Raw genomic sequence first — 25449 nt, forward strand, 5'->3', positions numbered from 1 at the left:
AATAAACTTCAAAAGCCTCTATGTTTGTGCATGTTCATATATTCTGTTATTTTCAGTTAACTTAAGGCAAACACTGACTTCACAAATAACAAATAACACATGCAAAACAATTTGCAGTTTGATTTAAGTAATGAGCTTATATCCATCGGTTAATTTCAATTTTATAATATAGCGCCAAATCACAACAACAGTCACCTCAAGGCACTTTTTATTGTAAGTTAAAGACAATAAAAACACAGTAAACAAGCACTTGGCGGCAGCGAGAAGGAAAAACTCCCTTTTAACAGGAAGAACCCTCCAGCAGAACCAGGCTCAGGGATGGGCACCCATCTGCCATGACTAGTTGGAAGTGAGGGGAGGGAGACAGGACAAACGACTCAATGTGGAAGAGTGCCAGAAGTTAATAACAACTAATGACTAAATTTAGAGTGGTGTATAAACACATATAGATTGAAAAGAGGTGAGTGGATCCATTCATTCATCCATCCACCCTTCACAGGTCGCCGGTCTGTCGCAGGGTCCTCGTATCCATTTAAAGCCCTCTTAATTAACACTCTTTGAAAACCCTTTTCTGGCTGCCTCCATCAGGATATGTATTATCATGCACTCAGTTTTTCATTAATGGGTGCATTAGCCTAATTATTATCTTCAGTTTCATACACATGTACCACTTGTCTAAAACTAACCCAATAAGTTTGAGGGCTCTAATCAATAATTCATGCTGTATGTGTGTGTCTGTGTGAATTAAGCAGACAACTGTGGAAAATACTCGCAGGCTCTGTTAGAATGACTTCAAAATCCCTCTTTCAGTCTCTGCAGTTATAAAGTGATGAATAATCCGTCGCAGAAGACAATCATCGCTTTTGACACAGGTAATTACTCAGCCTGGACTTTGCTAACAAGCTGTATAATAGCAGATGGTTCATTGCTTATAGCTGATGGATTGATGGTGATGGTTAAAGAGAAGTCAACGCTACAGCTATAAAGTAATATTGGTATAAAAGTTAAGGATAATTTAAAATACTGGGCAATTTTCTACCTTGCTGTCTGCCTCTCTTTCACAGGCTATTAAATATCAGTGCAATTGTGTATGAAATAGCTCTAGCAAACATATCTGGCAGTGAGAGCATGGATGGGGGGCAAATCAACATAGCCAGGCAGTATCTTAAATCCGTCTAGGATAGAACATATGGAGAAAGGATGGCCAGCGCCAGGGATCACAGGGGTCATGAGGTCCTCATCAGCCTTTGTTTTAAGTGAATGCTAACATATCTCGCTTCAATCCAAATCAAATCCAGGACTTTTGTTGAAACTTTCCTTTATATCACCTGAAGTAACATTTCAGAACCTGAAGCACAGAATGACGACAAAGAGACTCAAAGCTAAAGCAGCTACAAAGAGGTGGATGCACAACTGTACTACAAAAGAAATACACAGTGGGAAGCCCAACCTGAAGAGACAGTGCAGCTAAAAAGAGACAGAAAATGACAACAAAAGACTACAAAGTTATGCAAAGCCAGCATAAAGAGATGGCAAATTATCACAGACACACAAAACAAAACTACAGAGAGATGCAAAATGACATTGTAGTTGTTTTATGATTCCTTTTTTTTAGTTTGAGAGAGGGGCACAGTGAATTAGCCTGAGTAATTTGTAGTATAAGTAATAATTCTGTAATATTTAAGTTAACTTGAACTTGCTGTGCTGCTTAGGTCATGTATTTCCATCTTATCAGCGTGTATCCATGTTAGCTACACATACTTCAAAGCAGTTTGTGGCTTTGCATAATAAACCAATACCGTATTAACAAGAAGTTTTAACAAGCCTCGTGGCAACCAATGAAATATCATAAGGGTCAGGCGTTTTGAAATACTGGACAACGGTAAATTCAGTGTGCTTAGCACGTAGGCAGCTGGCGTTGCAGGGAAATATGCTAATCATTTCCCAAACGTTCAGAATGCTGTATATAGAATTAGCTTAACTGCAAAAGTCACTTATTTAGGCAATTACAAACTGAAAAAATGATTCGGGTTTTGATGTCTACAAATGAGCAGGAATCTATGTAAGCACGCTGCAGGTTGTGGGAATGAGGAGGATGTAATGAAGTAGTGAGGATGCATGACGGAGAAGTGGAGTGGGAAAACAAGTCCAGCTCATTCGAAAGTGAAAAGTTAAGACAAACTAGAAGGAAGCTGCTGGTTGTTCCGTCTTTTTTAAACCACAAGGCTTACAATACAGAAGGAGCTGTTATGTCATTGTCATGCAGGACTCAGTGAAGAGACTCTTAGGTCTATGCAGGCTTTGTACACCTCGATTTGGGCAGGCTATCTCATTCTTCCTGGAAGATGCTGTCAAGCTTCATCACACTGGATGCCATTTTGTATGGAGGATTAAGTCTGGGCTTTAAGGACAGTCAGACGCTTGTCCTGATGCCAAGGACAAGTGTCTTGGCTTCACGACTCCAACCCAGTGTTGTCTTGGCTGCAAGCTTTGGCAGCATTCACTCTCCCTTCAGCGTAGACTGGCCCCCCCTTGTCCCCGCTACTGAGAAGCACCCCCTTACCCCCCCCCCTCAGTAGAATGACAACTATGTCTGGCAAATATTAGGCATTGCTCCTCATTTCACTTTTAAAATGGCCACACTGTAACACGATGGTGGCGCTGTGTGGGAAACTCCGAGCAGACTATCAGAAGTCCTTCATGCAAGTTTCCTTCTTTCGGTCTAGCTTCATAAAAACCTGACTGATGGAGTGCTGCTGCGATGGTTCTCCTTCTGGCACATTCTGCCATCTCTGCAGGGGCCCTTCTTGCTTGGTTACTCAGTTTGGCCAGATGGTCATATCCCAGGATTCTTGGTGGATCCAAACCTCCCCAGTTTTGCGATTAATGAGGCCATTGTGCTCCAGGGAGTGTAAAGCTTTAAAAACAGTCCTATAGCCTTGTTTCTGATCTGGCTGCTGTAGTGAGCGTACCCTGTCAGTCCACTATTTAACTCTGCTGTTAATATGTGTCTATGTCTATTTACTGTGGAGGAGGCTATAAAACCTTGTGAGAGGAACCCAACAGAAGTCGATGACTCACTACTGACCAATGACAGCGATACAGAGGTGAGTTGTTTAATATATCCTTAACTTTTATGTTGTTTTTGAGTGTTAAGAGGCTTGAGATAAGGAAGCAAAAATAATCAATACAACATTATTTTTTTCTCTCTTTTAAATATACTAAAAAAATGACCCACTGTACCATTAAATATGAAAATGTTTCCACATTAGCAGTATCCTGTAATTACCAAAGTTCTATGAAATCTGAGCATAATTGAGGACTACCTCGCTCTCATCCAGAAAAAGTTCAGTCCAATTCCCCTGTTGGTTAGGGACAGTGACATCTGCAGCTGGTGCCCCATCACTGTTATCACATCAGCAGGTCCTGTCAGCTCTTATCACACTGGCCCACCATCTCCTATCTTAATAGAGATCTGACTGTATGGTGTGACTACGTGCTGACCCTCCGTGTGGCCTTTTTGCTTATCGGCTGTCCACAAGTTCTTGTGTCTCCAACATTCAGAGTTTGCTTTCCTTGCTTCCCAGCAGGGTCCCGGGAGCCATGTTGTTGTTACTGTTGTCAGTTTCAGTCTTTCCACTAAGACATTTGGAAACGGAATACATTGCAGGTTGCAAAGAACTTTCAGGAGTTGGGCAGACAGTACTTTGTGATGAAACTTCTCTATTACTATGACTGATGCCATTTTTGGTAATTGGTACTGGCCTTTGCCTGGGCTCTAAGGTCAGAAGTTCAGATGGCAGCACAAGGCTTGAAGGAATGCCTAAGCTGTCTCGCGAGGATGTATCTTTATTTTTCATTATTATATAGGTTTATATATTTTATATTTCATCTTACATAATCAATAAACTCTGTTAGCCTCCTTTTTATGTTGCAGCTTAAGCGCTGGGTGATAATGACCTTCATACGTACAAGGGTCCAGCCTGCTCAAGTTAGCTTAGCTTTAGACTTTATTTTAATATATGGTCACTTGACTGTATGTTTGGGGGCGTTGTCCTGCTGCAGAATACGTTTGGGGCCAATAAACAATCATTTATATTTCTGAAAGCATTCTTTGTTTACAGCATTTTTTCCACACCTACCTAAAACTTTTGCACAGTACCGTACACTGCTCAGATAAATTACAGGAACACTGGATATCTATACTGATGCAGACTGGTTAATGTGTTAGAAATGCAGGGATGCCACATCGTTTGATGGAAAGGAAAATAATCAACCTGCAAAGACAGCCCAAAAATCAAAATGAAAAAATGACGCAGCAGGTTAGTCTGTTTTCCTGGAATGTCATTGCAGCAACTCAGAATGTTACTAGGTAGTTTATTTGGCGCCCACTCGTGCTTGTATGCTCGCCATCGGAGCATGCACCTAATGAGGTGATGGATGGTGTTCTGGGCGATCTCGTCCAGATCTGGACCAGGGCATCACTGAGCTTCTAGATAATCTGAGGTGCAACCTGGCGACGTTAAAAGGCCTGAAGCATATTGTCCCAGAGGTGTTCTGTTGGCTTTAGGCCAGGTGAGTGCGGGGGCAGTCAGTGGTATCAATTCCTTCATCCTCTGGAAGCTGCCTGCATACTCTCACCTCATGACGCCTGCACTGCTGTGCACCAGGAGGAACCCAGGACCCACTGCACCAGTGTAGAGTGACAATGGCTCCAAGAATTTAATCATTCTACTGCCTAGTCTGTAGTGAACTGTACATCCCTCCATGGATATGCGTCCCGAGACCATCACTGACCCACCACCAAACTTGTCATGTCGGACACTGCACTAACATCTGGCAGGACAAACCAGATGTCAGGAAATAAGTCCACTGTCAGAGGCCATAAGAAGATCATTTGTGACCTTCACTAATGTTGTTTCTGTACTGCGATGAATTCTGAATCCCGACTATGTCTTCAAATAAACCTCTCCTCTGCAGATGATCAACCAGCTGTTTTACAACTCCTCTTTCAAGCACTACATCTCTTCTCTTTGACATCATATAGCTTAAACAGTAGCAAAAACCAGGGCTGTGACCCATAGGGATTACATGCACATATGCTGACATCATTATATCAAACTTTGGCAATATTTAATGTGGGCGTCATAATAAGAATTCAGCCAGTATAGCCATAACACAGATGGTAAAGAAAAGGATAAACAGTCCACTTTAACAAATACAAAATAAACACACTCATTGCAGCAACAGCATATAAAAAGTGCAATTATGCAGAGTACATTGTTGATACTTTAGAAACTCCATCCTAACAAGTACAGAAAAGATGACTGACACATGTATCTTGTGTTTCTTCTTCTTCTATTGTCTCAGATATTAACAGCCTTGTCAGCAACAGAGCAGAAAGTCCTCAAATTGCAGCACCCCGAGAGCAAACCTGCATGGCTCTGTGAACTCTAGTGTCTCAAAGGGACTACGTGATATGAAACTCAGGTAAGCGTAAAAAAGCAAGGTGAGTGAATGGTGAATGGATCGTAAGGGCGCTGATCATTACTGGTAGGGGGCACCTGGTTGGTATAGTAATTAACCCTGCTGAATGGTTGGCCTGGAAACTGCTGACTTCAAACGCCCCCATCCCTCGAAGTTGCAGAAGACCCACAGATGATGGGGTGTCAAAATCTCCTACATCCACCTGGCACCCTGCTCACACTTATTAGAGCCAGTGAGCACTGCTGTGACCTGGCCAGTGTCTCCCACTTTTCATGCTCCAGAGTGCGATAAATGGGCGGCCAGGGAACAGAACAAAGCGAGTTAATACTGACAAGCCTATATATAATATATACAATACTACACAAGGCATTTGAACATCTTAAACATGAAAGGGTATCAGATGAGCACAAAGAGACAGAAATCACAGAATGGCCATACGCACACAGAGGAATTATTCTTGTCTTGATATCTTTTAACACAAATATACAGATGCAAACGCACACCTACGTGATTTCAGCACATTTTTTACTCGCAATACAGTGAGGGATGTCGCTGTCAAAGATAAGGGGCTAAGATTACTTTTTGGCATGGGCTACTTCTGTAGCCTCATTTTTATCTGTCGTGGTGATGATTGGCTACAACGGCTCTCAGCAATTTTCTTTTGCTCTCTGGGGGGGGCGGGCTTAATCTTTCAGCTTGGTGACAAGACCAAACACCCACCAATGAAATTCTGACGGGTAACAGTTAAAGAGGCAGCGTCTCTGCCGAATCTTAAGCAAGTATAAACTCATATTATAACATCATACAAGGTTAATCTTAGTGATAAGTATTTTATCTTCAATAGCAGATCCCGACACTTAACTCATCTTCACTGAGAAAACATTTTGGAGTATTTCTGGCATAACATGGTTAATGCAGGATTTCTGGAGGATATACTGACCTCAGTGTTTGGTAGATTACTATAAAACAAGTATTAAACAGTTTCTTTATATAAAGCTAGGAAATGGGAAATAGGTTTAGCGATAAAACATTTGCAAACATACATAGAAAAGAAGTGTATAAAGCATAAATAGAGTTTGTAGAATTTAATGAGCTTCAAAATCACAATCTTTGACAATCTTTATTCTTCAACGAAGCCTGAACTCTCTGAGACAAGCTTTCTTGTCATGTCTTTTAGTAATCTTCAGGAATAGTTCCTGAGGGTTCCTGGAGGACATTCAAAGCTCTTCTTTGGACGTTGGCTACGTTTTGTTCTGTTCTCTGTGAAGATGATCCCACACCGCTCCAATAATGTTGAGGTAGGAACTCTGGGGAGGCCAATCCATGACTGAAAGTGTTCAATTGTGTGTTTTTACTATCCAGTTATGCTTCTACTGGACTAGGCAACATGTTTGTCATGCTGATTTTATGGTGTGGTGAATCAAAAAAACCTATGCTCCTTTTCTGCACTCATAATTCCATCCATTTTGACAAGACCCCCAACACCTTTGGTATTTTTCACAGATTCAGCTAAAGAAAGGGGAACAAATGGCAGGTGCTAGTCACAAAATGCTTGAACATACAATTCAAAATTGGTTCTTTGTTGTTTGACCGTTCTCTCCCCTTTTCACTTCACCCTCTACACAGAGACCTGCCATCTTCAGAAGTTTTCTGATGACTCTGCGATGGTTGAATGCCCCAGCTAGGGTGATGAGATGGAGTAGCGGGCTGTGGTGGACTCCTTTGTCTCACGGTGCGAGCAGAATCATCAGCAGCTCAGCGTGACAAAGACCAAGGAATTGATTGTGGACTTTAGGAGGACCAGGAAACCAGCGACCCCTGCTTTAATCCAAGGGGTCGATGTGGACATAGTGGAGGACTATAAATACCTCAGAGTACACACTGACAATAAAGTGGACTGGGTTAAAAACACCACTGCACTCTACAGGAAGGGCCAAAGTCGTTTGTATTTTCTGAGGCGGCTGAGGTCTATTAACATCTGTGAGTGCTCGTGATTTTCTATGAGTCTGTTGCATGCTGGGGCAGCAGGTTGAGTGTCGCAGATGCCAACAGACTCAGTAAACTTATGTGCAAGGCCAGTAATGTCATGGGAATGGAGTTGGACTCTCTAAAGGTTGTGTTGGAGAGGTGGATATTCTTTTAATTCTGTAATGGACCTTATTTTTGATTAGTGGCCCATAATTTATACCAGTATAGACATATAGTAAACAAATGTATGGCAGATGTATGGGCCTGGTTTCTGATAATACCTCAGAATCTTGTTTTAAGTTCATGGTTAGAAATATGACAAAACCTCCCCCAAAAAACACGCAACATGGAGTCAGCCCACAAGAGCACCCGATGTGGCTCATTCTTCCACAGTCACCCACCTCTCCCAACACATTACTTCTTCTCTAACATATGCAAAGCTACTAATTTCCTTAAGTGATTCACACGCTTGCACACAATCAAAAACTGGTCAATGACTTTATGAGGAAAGGAATCGCAAGCTGGTATCATCTTGCAAACTGATTAGTTCAGTTTCCATCTGGTTTATAAACTTAAACCTGCTGCAGTGTGCCAAATCAGCTGCCTGGCATGGGGCCGACGCTGGGTGCGCACCACGGCTTCCTAGCTTGAATTCTTTCCCTCTCCTCGCCTCTATTTTGTGTCAGAGATTAAAAATAGCAAGTGGCCTTCTGCAGAATAAGCAGTTCATAGATTCTGGCTTTGACGCTGCGTTTGCCTGGAGAGGCCAGCTGTCACCTGCATGCAGGCAGAGTAGGCCTCGCCACTGATTCTCTATAGACACTGGGCTCTGGACTTTGGCTGTAAGACAAAACGGGTGTGTTTGCGCATCTACTTTGTATCGCAGGACAACTTCTGGTGTTTATAACTTTGTTTATGTTGAAGATAAACAATCACAATGAGCAAAATGTGCATGTGGTTGACAATGTTGATTTTGGAAAGGCATGCAGCAAATAAATTACTGACATACAAGCATCCACTTTTGACCCATAGCTAATGCCAGTATCAATATTTTTAGTTTAATTGATTTTTTTCATACATTTTCTCGCTTTTATCCAGAGAAACTGTGAAATTATCATTATAAATAATAGCTAAATGTTTCTTCATCACACTGTCTTTGAACACGTAAGGCTCTAAATAGAGAATCAAGTTAAGCACTTCAAATCTGTCACTCAGTAAAGGACTGAAGCTGCTCCATTTAGAATTAATGAGACACCAACCTTGTGAACACTTCGTTGGAACAAATTTCATTTTCTGGTCCAGAACATCACTATCAAACTTTAATGTGTGTGTGTGTGTGTGTGGAAGCTCAAACAGCTATTACACCAGGTTCACAAAGTCAGCCTCCGTCGGCTGAAGTTTTGATCAGATAAAATTTCTGCCTGGGTGGTTTCTAGCTTAAGAGCTGCTACAAATATTCAACTTTAAATCCCACAAGACCACTGGTTCGCAACCTTTCGCTTATATATCAAAAGCCCTGTCAGATAAGCTGAAGTATTCCTTTGACACAGCCCATCACGTTCCAAACATTTCAATTGATGGTAAGCCAGATGTTCTTTTTAAGTCTTAACAAAATAAGTGAATATTGTAGTAGTCATGTTCTCGTACAGGAGCTGGTTGGGTCTACTTTGTGTTTGTGCTACTAACACTTGGTAGAAGCTGGATGTTCATCAATCACGGCACAAAAATGTACTTTTCACCACCTACTATTTTCATTCTGTAGAGCTAGAAGGCTTGGTATTATGTTTGCAGAAAGCCTGCATTTATGACTTTAGGCTAACTAGTTCAACTATTTTAATGGTTTGGGTCTCGCTGTTTACCGCCCACATAAAATAAACATTTTTCTCTCTTTTTAAAATAATAAGTTCTACTTTTGATGTGTGTGTGTGTCTGCAGGATATAAAGGACCAATAAAGATACAGTCATGTGGAAAAACCAAGTACACCCTTGCTACTTCCACTGGCATTGTCAGGGAAATAGCAGCCAGGTGCTGCTAATTAAATGCACTTGAATAGCTGATCATCAGCAGGTGTGAGCACCTCTATAAAAGGAGAAGTTTGGATAGTTTGCTGCTCTGGAGTAGTCGTGTGTTGACATAATGCCACCATCGGCCCAGGAATGAACATCCCAGCAAATTCAGTTGAAAGGCAAACCGGCAATTCTCAGAAAAGCTGCAAAAACCTAAGATTTACAACGTAGACTCTGTGGGCCTCAGTTAGAAGGTTAAATGTTAAAGTTCAGAACAATACAATTACAAAAAGCTGAAGTATGGCTTGTTTGTAAGAAGTGCCTGGAGAAAGTCTACAACAGAATAAATGATGAGACTGTGAGACACTCATAAAATCATATAAAAAAATAATTACGTAAAGTTATTACTGCTAAATGTGGCTCTAGAAGCTACTCAATTATGAGGTGTACGTATTTATAAGAGTGCACAGATTCCTATGAAAACTTTCTTTTTCACACGACTGAAAGTCTGTATTAGCTTAATCTGTGAAAAGAAAAGTGACAACCAACAATGCTGCAGGTTTATACATTTATAATTATAAATATTAGTGAGTTCCACATATAAGGCACATGTAGTGTAGTTCAAAAATCAACTGTTAAATATGGAAAAATAAAAATGGACTCATTAATAAGATTCACCCATAATGCTGAACAGACATCAATAGAATCTCCAGTATTAAGATTAAATAATTCACAATTATGTACACATTCATTACAAGTTTTGGTATGCCAATTTGGACTCCATCTAAGAGTGACAAAAAAATGCAGCATTCGGTTTATTAACATCCCTTAGGAAGAAGAAAGCAAACAAGTGGGATTATCTTATCGCAGGGGAAAGGAAGAAGGAAATATGGGGCATAGGAACGCATGTTGCCATATTTGTTATTTTCCAAGCTAAATTCTTCCCGCAGGGCATGACGTTTGCAACTCCATCGATTTGAAGATTTTCTGTTCCTGTGCAGCAACAAGCTTGTCTGGATACAAAGTGCACTTCGAGCTTTGTCAGTGGTGGCTGAAAAAGTGCTTTCTCTCTCTTTTATTGACTAAAGCGGTGGAGAAGACAGCTCGTGAGCACTGGCTGTGTTGTGGGAATGCAACAGTGGATGATTAATGCAATCATCAATAACGACGACAAGGACGAGGATTTAAATAAGCTTCTCGGTTGGATCATGCCAAGTTGTCACTATGACAGGAGTCACTCTGTGCAGAGGGACACTGAACGTCCCACTCTCCTGTACTCAACGCCTCTGCAGCCTGGCTCTCTGGAGCTGACACAGAGGCTTCTTCATGTTCAGGTACATTATCGGACTCACTGTTCTGGGATTCACAGGGCCGCTGACCCACCTCCGAATGACTGACAGAAGCTTGTTTAATTGAAAGCCACTGAAGGTCTGATTCAGTTTGTGGGACATCCAGTGCCAGAGCTGCTTCCTCTCCTTCCTCCACCGTGGAACCCAGCTCTTCATCATCATCAACTCCTTCTATCTCATGCCCTGCCTCTTCCACAGGGCTCCGCCCCTCCTCCAGCTCTACGCCTGCATCTTCTGTAAGGGTCACCAGCTCCCCCTTCCTTCTGTCAATCCCATTTGTCTCCACCCTGTCAAGAGTCTCCAGGCTGCTGAGCAGTGCAGGTGCGTCTTCCCTGCTGACACCATCTGTGCCAAGGTCAGCGCCAGCGGTGTGGCACTCCCAAGATGATTCATGTGAACTTCTGTCGTCTAAAAGAACTGGGAAAAGGAAGATGAGATGACTGGTCATTTTAATCGCTCACTTGATCTGAAGCTGGAGCCAAAAAAGTTTTTTAAAGAAAAAGAAAAAAGGAAAACTTTCTAATGAGTAGCTAGAGACAATAATTATTGTCATAACTGATAACAGTAATAAAAAAAACAACAACCCAAAAACCACACACACAAAACGATATAACAAAAATTGCATTAGACAAGAGTTTAAAATGCATGAAAAAAAAACCCGAAACAGCAGCCACAAATGAAAAAGCCCGTATTGATTCTGCTAGAAAAACTTTCCTCTCTCAGAGTTGGATCACAGTGTCAATGTAGAAACTTATTTCAATTACTTATGTGACTGAAGTGCTTCCATGGCAACAGGCTAAATATAGCAGCGGTGCCCCAGACAAGGGGACGCAAGACAAGTGTGACGCCCTGCATCTCAGCAATAGCAACAGCTTAGTTCTGCTTCTTCGCCAAAATATGCTCTCACTTTGGGGATTACTGACCCATATTTGTGGATGTGCAGGCAAAAAGGTTAAAGACTGCACACATAGAGTCCCCCCACCCCCACGCACACACAGACACGCAAAAACACGCAAGAAGAAAGCAACATTACTTGAAGTGGCATCCATATTTATAGTCCTCCCACCCTGATCCCCCCACCCTCTTTCAAAGAGAACATGGCAGAAGTTTCTGAATGTCAGTGGGCGAGAATTTGCCTCACATTTCCAAAATGCCATGGCATTTGGGCATCTTGCACCAATGAGGAGCAGGGAGAAGTGGAGGCGGGAAGGGAAAGGACTTGGGTTAAACACGGAAGGTAGAAAGGAGTGTTTAGCATGCAATGCCTAATTGCAGTGTTTACGCCATTAGCGGTAGGAGTTCTTATCATTGACTGGAGAAGCCAGTCACTCGCAATTACACACTCACCTTTGGGTGGATGCACTCTGGGCTGCATGTTTGGCTGAGACGTGACACGTGTAGGACGGAGCTCTGGCTGAAGGTTTTCATTTAGTGTGATACTGTCTCTTGTCCCTGTAACATCAGCGCCAAGGAGAAAACGCTCCCAGTTACTCTCTGGTCCAAATGAGAACAACAAACAAGTGATATGTAGAGGGTTTTTTGGAGGGTGGAGGAGGGTTAGATTGGATGGAGCACATGTACGATGGTGCATGCAAACACAGGCGCACGTATGCATTGCAGTGCTCACAGGAAGAGGCTCCAGCTCCCTCTCATCTGTCTTCATTAGTGATGGCTGCACGCCTCTTAGGCTGACACCATATGCTACTCAAAAGAGACTGTGCACTATAAACCAGACGTCACGAGCATACACACAAAACTATATGCACAGACACTCGGCTGGAAGTTAGCAGCCTCTGCCGTCGCACGTAGCCTGTGAACAGGCGAACCTCTGCGTGTGTCTCCGACCGTTCAAGTGTGCGACAAGAAAACAAACAGGAGAACGAGAAAATGGATGACTGGAAGACACAATGCATGAGAATCATGAATGGTGAACGGACACCATATTGTTATGAAAACAGTCCATATTGTTATGGATGCTCAGTGTTTACACTGACATGGGAACAGCGAGCGAGGGAGAGGCTGTTAGAATTCGTCGTACCAGCTGGGTAAATCAAAAGAAGCAAAAACAAAAAAGTCATGTTGTCTAGAAAGTTCCTCTAATTATTTAACTGTGAGTCTATTTTAGCCATTAATATGCTGTTAGGCTGTTAAACTGCATTCCTTTTGGTTACTTCAATAGGGCCACTATTAAAATATTTAAAAATAATAAACTGTCATAAAACAAAACCAAGATCAATTTTATGATAGTTTTTGACTAAAAACAGCCCGATTAGCCAAATATCTGCTAAATAAAGCATAAAAAATCAATACAATATTTCCACAAATCATTTGTGATTATTCTCTTGCAAACAGCAACAACCCAATACAACACAGACTGATGATCTGTGGAGGCTTTTATATTTTCACCCAGATACACTTTGAGCTTGATCTGGTCTATTTTTGGCACTAATAACAACTGCTGTGGGAAAAAGACTTGACCCACGAGTCAGAAAACTGAGCCTGATGATGTTTTATGGCAAGTGTTGTCAAATCTAATCCCACACGTAACATCAGATCCATATAAGGTGGTGCAGCAGTTGAGTCTAAGCAAACAGACCAACCCTGAGTCACTGCTATCATTCAAGGCCAAAGACATGCAGATATGGGCCATTTTGGGCAGACATAAAAGTGCCATTTAGGAAGATGCTAGAATGCTGATCAATATATCGACATCACATAGGTACGACTGGCCGGTAGTGTGTGAAACTGCATCTAAACTTGCAATTGTGTTAGGACAGTTTAGATTTTTTTTTTTTTTAGGAGAACAGTCGAGGAAGACTTCACCAGACTGCCTTTTGAAGCCAGTAATAAAGCAATGCTGGTTACTGGATATGCAGACGAAGACCCAGACTGAGCACAGCAGTGTCTCCATGAGGCGTGCAGAACTCAGAGATAGGAGCCACCAGTGGTTTGCTTTGAACCCTTACTGACAGCTGCCTGTATCATCATCTAACCACCTCTACACCTCTTTGAAACACATCTAACATACACGCAAATATATATGTGTGTTTATGCGCATAAAAAGGGACTATTCCATATTATGTGACACCAGATCATACTGGATATTAAAGACTATATCACAAACAGGAGAAGTATACATAGCTGTCAGCTAGTCACAGGAGCTTACACTATGCAGTGCTGTCTAGCTCGACATTGACAGGAAATGCCTTCCTCTTAACTGGAAAAAGTCTGTCAGTTGACCAAAACAGGGTGCATTCTGTATCCACCTCTGTCTTTTCAATCTCTGATGCACTCTGACAGGTTTTCACTCGCAGTGTTACATTTCAGCTCACACTCATTCAGCACAGGAGGTGGGGGCGCTGAACTGGAGGACTGGGGTGGGGGAAGCTATCAATCACAACTTTATCTGACTCACCGCATCGATGTCACTGTTATTGTTTTTGGCTCTCTCTCATCCGTAGACAATGTAGTCACCTCTAGTGTTTTCCGGGACTCAGGTAGGCAGCCAAGGCCCTCCATCCTATCCCGTTTGCCTTTAATATCAATCAGCCCAACTTCATCTCGCATCAAGGCCACAGACGCTCACATCTCTCTCTATATCTCTGTCTCCCTAACTGTGGTGGACAGCGTGGTCGTCAGGCACTCTGGGCCCTCGTCTACAAATTCCCTAATAACGGCACATTCCCCTAAATGTGTTTGTAATGTGGGCAATCATTTTCAGTAATGGATGCTTGTCAGTTTTATGGCGGAGAGAATGACGGTCTCATGACAGGGCACCTCCATCCAGCCGCAGCCCCTCCACCGTTCAGTCTGCTTCATAGACGGCACAACATCTCCCTCCAGTGGAGATAAAGGGGAACTGCTTTCTAAGTGAGCAAGCACGGTCCCCTTGTTTCAGGCCGCAAATGTTTTTCGATTACGTTTGGTAAATAGTTTTATATTTTTGGGCTGGTTTTGCTCTTCTGAGAGTCGGACATCTTTACAGGACAGGAAAAGTCACCAGCTGTGTCTTTGAGAAAAATCTGACAGCCGATACAGTATTTTTATACTTCGATTTTAAATACAAATATAGGATCAAGGGTTAAAAAGTGGTGCAAAAATTCACTTTCTGATAAAATAATAAGAACTTTGACTTTACACCCTCATATACCAAAACTGTATATGAGAAACTGTCTTCAACAAGGCTCTCATCTGTATTATGAGAGCCTCGAATCCTTCTACTACTACTACTCAACAGTACTGTGCTGCCCTTAAAAGAAGCCCAACTGCATCACTCAAAGAAAGCGCTTTTTTTTTTTTTGGTTTCTCTTGTGAGTAAAATTTAAGACAGGTCCACTGGACCGAGAGCATCAGTGTGTGGCACTCCGTCGGCCTGATTCAGTCAGCGGTATCATGAACAGACACATGAGCTGGTGGTCAATGGAGTCAACACATTGTAAACGGTGGGCATGAGGTGACATGTTTTCTGGGCGTCTGCCCAGATTTGTCCTGGCATGACATAGTGGAGGGCATGGATGAACTAAGTGGGGCAGAAGGAATACATACTCCCAATTCCCACAGATACGTGGTAGGTCAAGCCTGAGACGCAGCCAGAGAGGAGAGAAAGGCACAGTGTTATGAACAGAAAAGCCAATTAATGAAAAAGACAGGAGAGGAAATGAATTTAAACCAGCAGGCCAGCTAGAACGATCCCAGCAAAGATCTCCGGGTCAGATGTTTGACTTAAATGCATCAGATGGACAACACTGAGACAATTATTAAATGATTTTAACTTAAATTGAAAATCATATTTATTATATGGATGCACTCCAATACTGTATCCATGATTTTAGGAGATTTTACATAGACTTTTAAAATAAAAGAGGTCCTAATTTGTTTAAATCAAAATAACTTTAAAGTCATCGTTATATTATCTTTTTCTTGTTTTTAATGGAATATCTATGTAGTAGATGATGACTATAATAGTAACAGAAGATTATTAAAAGCTGTTTTAGCTGATTAGCTTAAAGTTTAAGTAGTTGCGTGTCTGGAGCGTCAGTCTGTGTGGATTTAAACAGACAGAAAAAACAAGTCAACTTTCTAGTTTTTCAGTTTCCTTGTTCTTAGACGTGAAAGATATTCCATGAGGAAAAATCCCAAAAAAAATTAAATAAAAATGAAGTACAACAGTGTGCACTTCTCTTCAAAGAACAGAGCAAACTGGCTCTAACCAGAGCAGAAAGAGAAGTGGGAGGCCCAGTGCACAACTGAGCAAGAAGACATCAGAGTCTCGAGTTTGAGAAACAGACGCCTCGCAGGTCCTCAGCTGGCAGCTTCATTAAATGTTACAAGCATAACACCAGTCTCATTGTCAAGAGTGAAAAGGCGATGCCGGGATGCTGGTCTTCAAGGCAGAGCAGAGCAAAGACAAAGCTATCTGACACCAGCCAACGTCTGATCTTTTGCTTATCTTAATGTTTTATTGGCTACACACACACACACACACACATTTATGTTTTCTAATGATGTGGGAAAGATTACACGTTCTCAGCGGTAGTCTTCAAACGATACATTAATATGATTCATTAGTTTTACTCATCATATGTGATCATTTTTCCAAAAGCACAAAAGTGTCTCAAAATAAACACTGCCGAACTACTTTTAGTTTTTAATGGATTAATAAAAGGTTTGATGGTGGAACAGCTTAGGTGTTCAAAGACCCACCTGGAAGACTCCATAATCCTGAAACCTCCAAGGTCTTCAGCTTCCTTTCCAAATCTGCAACTCTATTTCCCAAGATCCTGCAGGCCAGGTGAGAAGAAGGGTCAGTGTGCGTGTGTGTGTGTGCGCGCACACTTATGTCATATTCCAGTGTTTGCTTTATAGGAGGAGAATTCTTGTAACAGCTAGACAAACAATGTAACTGCGTTAGGGGGTTAAAGGTAAAATGTTACCATTATGATGCCATCAGCAGCAAAGCAGGAACTCTTAATACCTGTTGCTGTGTCTCTGGTGCTGGATGACCAAATTCTTCTCATGGATCGTCTCCAGAAGAGCAGTGGCGAGAGACTTGAGGTCGGAGATGGACTGAGGCGTGGCTGGTAGACTGCAGCCCTGCTCTTCCAGAAGCATCTCTTGAACTAAAAAGGAGGGAAAGGGGGAAAAAAATCAGGATGGGAAGAGAAAAGGACAGAGAGCCAAAAATGGAGGGAAGAGAAATGCCAATAATCCCCAAATAAAACTTACACAAAAGTTAAAAATAGGTAACAAAGAAAGCAGGGTGATATAACAAGAGACAGGGAACACAGCATGATAAGAGTAAGACAGAGATGGAGAGTTAGAAACAGATGTCTTCTAGGTGACAGTCTCCTAACTTTAACTCCAGAGCCCACTGTGCTGCTTCTGCCAACAACTGTCAGTCATCATGGCAGGCTCATTTCCCTGCCAGTGGTGCTCTTTACCACTCAGAATACAATTAGTAACCCAGCTGGTGTCCGGCAGTGGCTCGGAGGATCGGCAAAAAAAGAAGTTATTAAATAATCCATTGAGACACGGGTAGAAACAAAGGAAGTGGTTGTTATACTGAAGACACGCCATCAGTTGTAGAGTTTATTTGGCCTGAGAACATTTGCATTAGTGCCTTTCTGTAGTTTCCAGATCAGCTAATACTACATCTATTTATGTCTGAGTTTAAAGAACTCAAAGTGAGATGAACAGGTTGTGTTTTCACCTTGTTTGGCTGAGAGGACTCCAGTAAGAGGACTGTTATTTGATTTCCCATATGTGCTGGAGTTTTTCCTCCTCTCCAGGGCTGTCTGCAGGGACAGAAAAACAAGAGAATAAAGCTCACCCTGCTGATTCACATGAACATTTTAGTAAAAAGCCACTTCCTTTGCATTAAGAACGTTCACAAAACCATACACATGTAAAGAAATTACATGCACTGAGTCAGGCAATGTCTGTGTCACATTTTAACTGCAGCATTCAATCTGTACCTTGTACTTCATGATGTTTGACTTCAGCAGGTTCACCTCCTCTTGCAGTTGGTTTAAACGGTCATGTAAATACCTACAGGAACAATGATTAGAACGACACCCAGCAAAGTCAAAACACACATGACAGACAGAGGAGTTCCACATTACATGTATAATCGCTGTGCACTGTGAGCAGGAGGCAGTGTCAAAAAGAGCATTTGGTAACGTGAATGACTCTTGTTTATGTTTGTCTTGCTGTTTGTCATTTAGCTCACCCTCTGCCATGTAGAACACAGAAGCACAACTACATAAAAAATGCATTCATATGGAAATGAAACCAAGCATTCTCTTCATCCATGCCTTTTTGATCTTTCATTAGCTAATGTCCACCCGGATTAAACATGACTACCACATAAGACGTGGGTAAAAACATTGAAGCGCATGTACAGTAAGGAAGAACATGTCCAGTACTGCTTAGTTAAGCAACGAGAAATGGCCATCTAAATAAAGAGAGAAACAAGTTTATGTTATTTCAAAAAAGAGGAGGTCAGTCAGCTCATTCAGTTTCCCCAAGTGCCATCTCATAATCTATCAACTGTCTTTCATGACAATTGCCTCCAGACAGGAAGACCAAGAGAGAAGTTTATCAGGATTACAGCCTCAGAAGTCAATCATTGGCACTTCAGATTAGAGCCCTCAAGTTTCACAGGACCAAACACATCTCAGCAGGAGCTGTTTGGAGGACACATCACACCTTTATCATCTAAGAAACAAGAAATGGACATGGACGTGTCTCTCATTGTTAGTTATGGGGAAGATGGTGTGATACTGTGAGGACATCTGCTAGTGACACTGATGATTTACTCAGAATTCATCCTGCAGCAATATCCGACTTCCCCTATTATTGCACAATACGGGAACATTAAAGCCCCCCTCTCAAAAAAAGGATAGTGTTCAGAATCAGGAACACCTGCATCCACGGACATCCAAACCTAACCACTGTTGAAAAGGTTTTTGGATGAGATGCACCACAGACTAAGGAAGAACAGCCAGGAGGTGCTCAGCGTGTGAGAACTCCTTCAAGACTGCTGAAAAAGGTGATGATGAAAGGTAGCTGAGAAAATGCCAGGAGTTTATGAAGTTAATACTGAAGTCAAAGATGTCTACTTTCAAGATTTAACATACCTTTTAGTTGGTTTACACTAATGTCTTCTAATGATGTTTTAGAAGATAGTATTGAGACTGAAAAATGTATTTTAAAAAAAGTGTCAAATGATGACACTTCTGTCTGGCACATCTCTAACTCACTTGTTTTCCATGCACAGGGCGTCCACATCAATGATGCGAGCCTCATGGTTCCCCAAAATATGATTCAGCTCCATATTTAGTCGCTCCGCCTTCTCTCTGAACACAGTGCGTTCTGCCTTCACGTCCTGGAGCTCGTCTGTCAGTGCTTTCATGTTGTTCTCCATCTCCTCCATCTAGAAAAAGGCATACAGGCAGAACTGTTTGTGAGGGAAGCCACGGAAACGTTCACGTGATGGATATTTCAAAGCTTTTGCTCATTAAAGTAGAGTTTGCTGAGGCTGCATACACTGTTTTTAGCATTCAGCAACTCAGGAGCTCCCCTGCTGTTTTAAAGTGAGCAGCTTCCACTCTAGTAGATAACAGTAAGTGGCTCCACTGCGGGTTTCAAAGAGGAGGAAGTATTGTTTATCAGTCTAATACATTTACTGTGCTTAATGTGCAGAGAGGATTTTGCCAATAATAATGTTCTACTCTCAAATTAAATTCAAAGCACATGGACAGTAATGCGCCGAGTGTATTTCCAAGAAAAAAGTGTGATTCACTATGGAAAGTTTTAAACAAACTGAATGATTTACTGAGCTTACGTCTACTGAGGAAATCTATAATAAATGTCTGTCATGAGACCCTGACTAGAAACAAACAGTTCCAGAAATGTCAGGTTTCTTTAGAAACTTAATAATTAGATAAATCAGTCTTATTAATATGTAGTTAAAAATGACACAAGTCACTACATTGTTCTCTACATAAACTGTAGGACAACTTAACCTTTGAATGAGTGTAATGAACACTTGACCTTTGACTCCTGACCTTGAGCCGAGGTCATGAAGTAGATACACCGATGGCATAGATTTAAAATTCCTACATTGCTTCATCCTCAAGTTATCAAATTCAATAACTTGCATGTCTACATCGACCGCCCGCCCATCAGGGTTACGACAATACCCAATCAACCAAGACTATGAAAAGCAGAAAAGAACACTCCAAAGTAGTTACAATCTGCACCAGTTACTGGTTTTCAATAGAAATTGTCACTACTGAATCACTTACTACTGAACTCAATTGCCATTTACACTCACCCTGTTCATCCTACATCCATTTACCTAATGACACACACATTTTCAAACCCTGAATGGACAAAAGATTCAAACCTAGATCATTGTTGTGAAGTGACAGGGATAACTAGAGCTGTGCCATATCATGTCATCTGCAAAAACACCAGCATAAAGTTTCATGTGATAAAAAAAATTACATAAGACCAAGTATATGTTGGAACAATTTAGTACCTAAAAGGAGCTACTTCAATAATCTCCAACTAAGCACAAGGCTTTGTAAGATATGCAACAAAAAAGTTCCTGCTAAATGTGGAAACTACAAACATGTTTCACTATTCCATCAATCGTCAGTGTCACTGGAGCACTCCCAATGACAGGAAAAGTGAACAGTGGATGGAAATTACTGATGGAGTTATATGTCAGAAAACAGGACTTTAAGCATCTGGTTAAACAGCTCAAACCAAGCTCCACCATCCCACATATAAAATGCTTTTATTTGTATTATTTGACAGTACTGTGCAACTGCTAATATGTTACAAAGCGATCTTAGGATTTTAACAATAATTAACATCCTAGGTAGTGATTTAGACTTTTTTTAAAAACACTCTTTCTTTTGGATTAAATTTGTACATGACATGTCCCTGGACGGAGTTCCCTCCTTTTCCTTAATCCTGTAGCAACATCCTAATGAATATTCCACAAAAGAAGAAATGGACCTGAAAATGGAGGATTAATTGCCAACCGTATCAAAGTGCTTTGAGGTAAGAAATACATCCACCTGTAGCCCAGCTCTCTCTAGCTTGCAAACCAGATCCTCACGCTCATGGGCGGGGAAGTGACGCACCCCGACCTCTTCATCCCCCAGCCTCTGTCGAGTAATGGTCATCCTCAGGAGCTGCAGAAAAGAGAAGTTCAACTTTTTGCTTCTCTTAAAAAGTTAATCTCCATGTACGTTTGTGCGAGTACCCCCGGTTACTTCACCTTGTTATCCCCCTGGGCCTCTGCAAGCCTCTGAGTGAGCTCCTTCACCTCCTCGGCAAGCTGTTTTGTTCGTTCCCTTGAGTCCCTCAGCAGCTGAGCCAGGTTCACCTGCGGAGCAGGAGGAGGAGAAGAGTGAATACACAACAGCTTGTGCCAGGCCAGACAAGGTTCAAATACCCCAGGAAATCACATTTAACCAGCATCAAACATTTTCCTTTCTTCAACTCAAGAAAAAAAATGCCTATCTTAACATCCACAAAATTTCAGAGATAAAAACAAAGCCAGTCCACAATCCTGTTCTAATGAAAGAGACAATTATTTAGTGCCATCTAGTGTACACATTAGTATTTTCATTTTTCATTTCATGGGTGTTTTGTTACTATTTCATTGTATTTTATAGTGCTATTCAACCAGCAACTGTTCAGTGTCACCGTGTCCCTGAAAGCACAATAAGACAGAGTCATGCAGGGCCCTATGTTACAAAGCAAGTTCAGCAGAACATCTTTCTGTTATCTGGATTCACTTAACCTAACACTGGCAGTCAGGATAAGCAGTCACACAAAGCTGGCTATCAAGGCGCTAAGTTAATCCAAGGTTTCCCCTGCGCGTTCACATGAAAGGGTTGGCATTGGCAACATTTAGAAATAGGTTTACTGGCATCAGAGTAGGTCATCTTGCATAGGAAAATAAAACTATACTGTACGAAAAATATGAAGAGGTTAAAAAAACATAATACAGACTAAAACCAACACAAGTGCCTCAGATAACACAGCAGCATGACAGGAAAAGCACCGTACAGCAGTTTAGTGTTGAATGAATGTGTGAGCACTTTCAGAGCTTTATAATAATGGATTGGATTTATATAGCGCTTTTCAAGGCACCCAAAGCGCTTTACAATGCCACTATTCATTCACTCTCGCATTCACACACTGGTGGAGGCAAGCTACGGTTGTAGCCACAGCTGCCCTGGGGCAGACTGACAGAAGCGAGGCTGCCATATCGCGCCATCGGCCCCTCTGGCCAACACCAGTAGGCAGTAGGGTAAAGTGTCTTGCCCAAGGACACAACGACCAGGACAGAGAGCCCGGGGATCGAGCCGGCGACCTTCCGGTTACAGATACGCTTCCCAACCCCCTGAGCCATGGTCGCCTCCGCTTTGGGCAGTAAGACAGGAAAAGGCTTACAATATAAATAAAGTTTAGGCTATTTGAAGATGCAAACTCTCTATATTAACAAACTTGTCAATATCACGACTCTATCATTAAGTTTAGAGGGCAGTTTCACTTTTTATTTTCTCAGCTACAGATCTAGTGGTGGAAGTGAAGCTAACAGAAAACAAATCATGGAACAAAGTTGCATCTAAGAATCCAGATTTATCACTGATGTTGATCAAGGAAAGACAAAGACAAAGACAGATGCCATTAAAAAACGTTAGAAGCTCCTAGTCTGTCCTTCTGTCCCGTGCACAGAGGTCCCATGGATAGTGCCACTATTTTCCAGAAAACTGAGCGGTCAGCAGGTGAGGATCTCATGCCTGCTGATCTCTAATCTGGGAAACATCCTGCTCCATAGCAGGTTAGGTTCACAGCATATGTTACGATGGCGATGTACACTGATAAGGAGTGAGCCACCTTTGCAGTACAGAAAAGTCAGGTTTAACCAGGAAGTTACCTGGAAAAGACAAAATCCTGCTTCATAGTGCAGGCCTCAGGACTTGTAGAAGACACACCCACCCTAGAACAACAATAGTCTGGGATTCTCACCTACTTAAGTAAATTCAATAAAGAGAGAGAGAGGATTAACCTACAACCTGATATTTATCCTGCAGCACAAAAGAAATTGCCTCTGTATGCCAGCACGAAGAATTTCAAATAAACAACCAAGCTGTGAATTTAACATAAGTTTTGGATTAACTGTTTATGATTTTTTTTAATACACATTACCTCATTTAACTGTACCTATTAGCATATGTATTAATAAAATTAAAACTTACTTGATTGCGTTTTTCAGGTGGCAAAGAGGGGTCACCATCCTGAAACATGAAAAAAAGACTTCTATCATCAGCTGCAATAATACAGCAAATACTATAAACTGTAGCAGCGTGCAAAAGGAAAACTGAATATCTACGTTTAGCTGCTGCCAAAAAATTTTAAATATTTTCTTTTTTTGGGGTGGGCTTGAATAGAGAAACTCTATCAGAATTACACAAAAAATGGATATTCCTTCAAGAAATCTAGAAAATACATAAAAACAAAATCAGATCAGGATCTGCAACGTTAAGCAAAGTAATGATCCTGTTAACATGACAAAATATACCACGAGCTTGAAAATGAATTTCAACATCTTGGAGCGGACTGTCGATTAATTTTGCTCATGGCTGTAAAATACTTCATGCTAAAGGGTGGTCACAAAAAAGTACCACCTTGAAGGCTGAACCACTCACAATGAGTTCCCTGTACTTCTTCTTGAGTCCCTGGTGGCGTTCTCTCAGCTGGTTGGCCATCAGCTTGTACTGGTCTCTTTCCTGCTGACAGGTGTCCAGCTCTTTGGACAGGATGAGGAGGGCTTCCTTCTTACTCTCCAACTTCCGTTTACACACCAAGAACTTAAGAAAACAATGCACGAGAGCCATGGTGCTATGAGATATATTACTGTTGACTGAATTGGCAGTCATGTTTATTTCAGGGACCACAGCTGGACATGTAACATCTGTATCAAGCTTGTTCTTGGTTTTATCATGTATCTTTATGTTTATCTTATTCTGTGATGGGAACGGTTACATTAATTGTGCAAACAAAACCAACCCTAACCTGTTTCCCACAGGTGGAAAAACACACTGGAGTGAAGTGTTTGACGTACAGATAAGGCCCACAATAATGAACAGTGGAGACCGACAGCAGTCAGACCAGCTTATAACCAAATACCAGCTCCTATCATGCAGCACGGTGTGCTGTAGTAGTTTTGTTAAGTTCAGTGCTTGCCATGTCTTTCAGTTACAGTAAAATTAATCAAAACAAACAAACATAAAAAATTTTTTTCATTACTGCGTTAAATGCTAATTATTTTCTTATTTCTATGGTCTTTCAAATGTTATAAAGGTGCAGGTTATTCGATATTTGCGGCATATAGTGCTAATTAAATTAGCCTACAAGCTTAAATTACTGCGTTAGCGCCAAAATACATACACGCTTACCTTCATATATACAAATAGCTTACTCGGTAATACCCTTAACAGGTTAAACGCGAGCCCACAGGTGGGTCTACCCTATCTGTACACAGTAGCATCATCATATAGGGGTGGGTTGGTGTATTTGCACCAACACAGTCGTATGCTATCAGCTTAACGGAATAGCTAGCAGAAGCCATCAATGAAGAGCCCACCGGTGTCAAAAAACGTTGAGCTCGTGCGTCTGTTAATGAACGTCCAGGTGTATGAAAACTAAGAGACATATGTTTCCCGGTGTCCATATGGACACCGGGAAACATCTATAAAACCAGTCAGTGTCTGCAGCTGTTTACGGTCTCTCCCACTCACTTACCTCGCTGACTAGCCCCTGCCAGTCACTCTCACTCCTCTTGGAAGACTGCATTATTCGTAATATTTTGCAAAAATGTCACGACACACCAGCCCCCCTCTCCTCATCCGTTTGTTTATCCTGCAACGTCACTTTCTTAGCCTCCGCTGTCAAGTTACGCAGAAAGAGAAAACATGGAAACGACTTCCGGTATGTCTGTGAAAATATTATATTTGAAGAATTTCAGTTTTAAACAATTATATACATTGAAATTTTTAAATATTTTATATGAACGATTCGATTTATATATGAAGATTTTGCAGATAAGTACTGAGGCACCGGTGAAGCTTACAATAACAAAACGGAAATGGTTTCCTTCATAATAAAAGCAGAAAGTCTGCCACTAAAATTGTTCGTTTTAGCAATTTTTGGAGAAAAATGAGCAAAACAATTAACTAATACAAATTATATTGGTAAAATGCACTATTTACTTTATATCTATAGACCCTTGTGCAGTTTGTAAACATTGATGACGAAGGCAGTATAAGGGTTTATAGTGGTTATTTCCAGGGGAGGACACGTGTATAATTTGTAAGAAATTGAGTGTTATAGAAACCATTTTCAGAAGCTGTTGCTAATCCAAGTATCCTAGGCAGTTTATATAGTAAATTTGATACAGATTGATTAAGGTGCTTGCCCCCCCCCCAACCAACTTCATACTGATCAAATACCCCTTGCGAACACCAGATTTCAGCTCTCATGCTATCTTATCAAGGCAGGAGCTTGTTGAGAGGCAATTTGTTATGGAAATCTTGTTGTGAACCCTGAA

At 41.4% G+C, this 25449-nt stretch overlaps 1 protein-coding gene and 1 long non-coding RNA gene across 3 annotated transcripts; one reads left to right on the forward strand and one right to left on the reverse strand.

Annotated features, from left to right (window-relative positions):
• Positions 1–2650: 2650 nt before the first annotated feature.
• LOC146391386 (uncharacterized) lies at positions 2651–9313 on the forward strand. Its single transcript, XR_014799926.1, has 4 exons — positions 2651–3107; positions 5371–5490; positions 6665–6785; positions 7114–9313. It is a non-coding gene; the product is annotated as an uncharacterized LOC146391386 (long non-coding RNA).
• A 703-nt stretch (positions 9314–10016) lies between these two features.
• Positions 10017–24803, reverse strand: LOC146391387 (coiled-coil domain-containing protein 149-like). 2 transcript variants are annotated; one of them, XM_084924336.1, is made up of 13 exons: positions 24645–24803; positions 23549–23710; positions 23099–23137; positions 21106–21213; positions 20903–21019; positions 19073–19245; positions 17786–17858; positions 17521–17605; positions 16786–16930; positions 16515–16591; positions 15357–15389; positions 12159–12263; positions 10017–11228 (listed from the first exon to the last, which is right to left on the reverse strand). In XM_084924336.1, the coding sequence occupies exons 1-13, from the start codon at positions 24693–24695 to the stop codon at positions 10669–10671; spliced, it is 1728 nt and encodes a 575-aa protein (XP_084780462.1). In that variant the 5' UTR covers positions 24696–24803; the 3' UTR covers positions 10017–10668. The 2 variants fall into 2 exon arrangements, with proteins under 2 accessions (XP_084780462.1, XP_084780463.1); XM_084924337.1 differs by lacking the exon at positions 15357–15389.
• Between the last annotated feature and the right edge of the window lie 646 nt (positions 24804–25449).

Source organism: Perissodus microlepis, chromosome 3 (genome assembly GCF_051167445.1).
Source record: "Perissodus microlepis isolate ML-2025 ecotype Zambia chromosome 3, ASM5116744v1, whole genome shotgun sequence".
Lineage (NCBI taxonomy): Eukaryota > Metazoa > Chordata > Actinopteri > Cichliformes > Cichlidae > Perissodus > Perissodus microlepis.

Bases quoted from the DNA above. Each gene is read 5' to 3' on its own strand.
- LOC146391387 (XM_084924336.1), bottom strand. From the start codon at position 24,695: ATGCAGTCTTCCAAGAGGAGTGAGAGTGACTGGCAGGGGCTAGTCAGC. The intron at 16,592-16,785 runs GTATTAAGAGTT...CCTGGCCTGCAG, and splicing joins CACCAGAGACACAGCAACAG to GATCTTGGGAAATAGAGTTG. The intron at 12,264-15,356 runs GTATGTATTCCT...CTGATGTTACAG, and splicing joins CGTATCTGTGGGAATTGGGA to GGACAAGAGACAGTATCACA.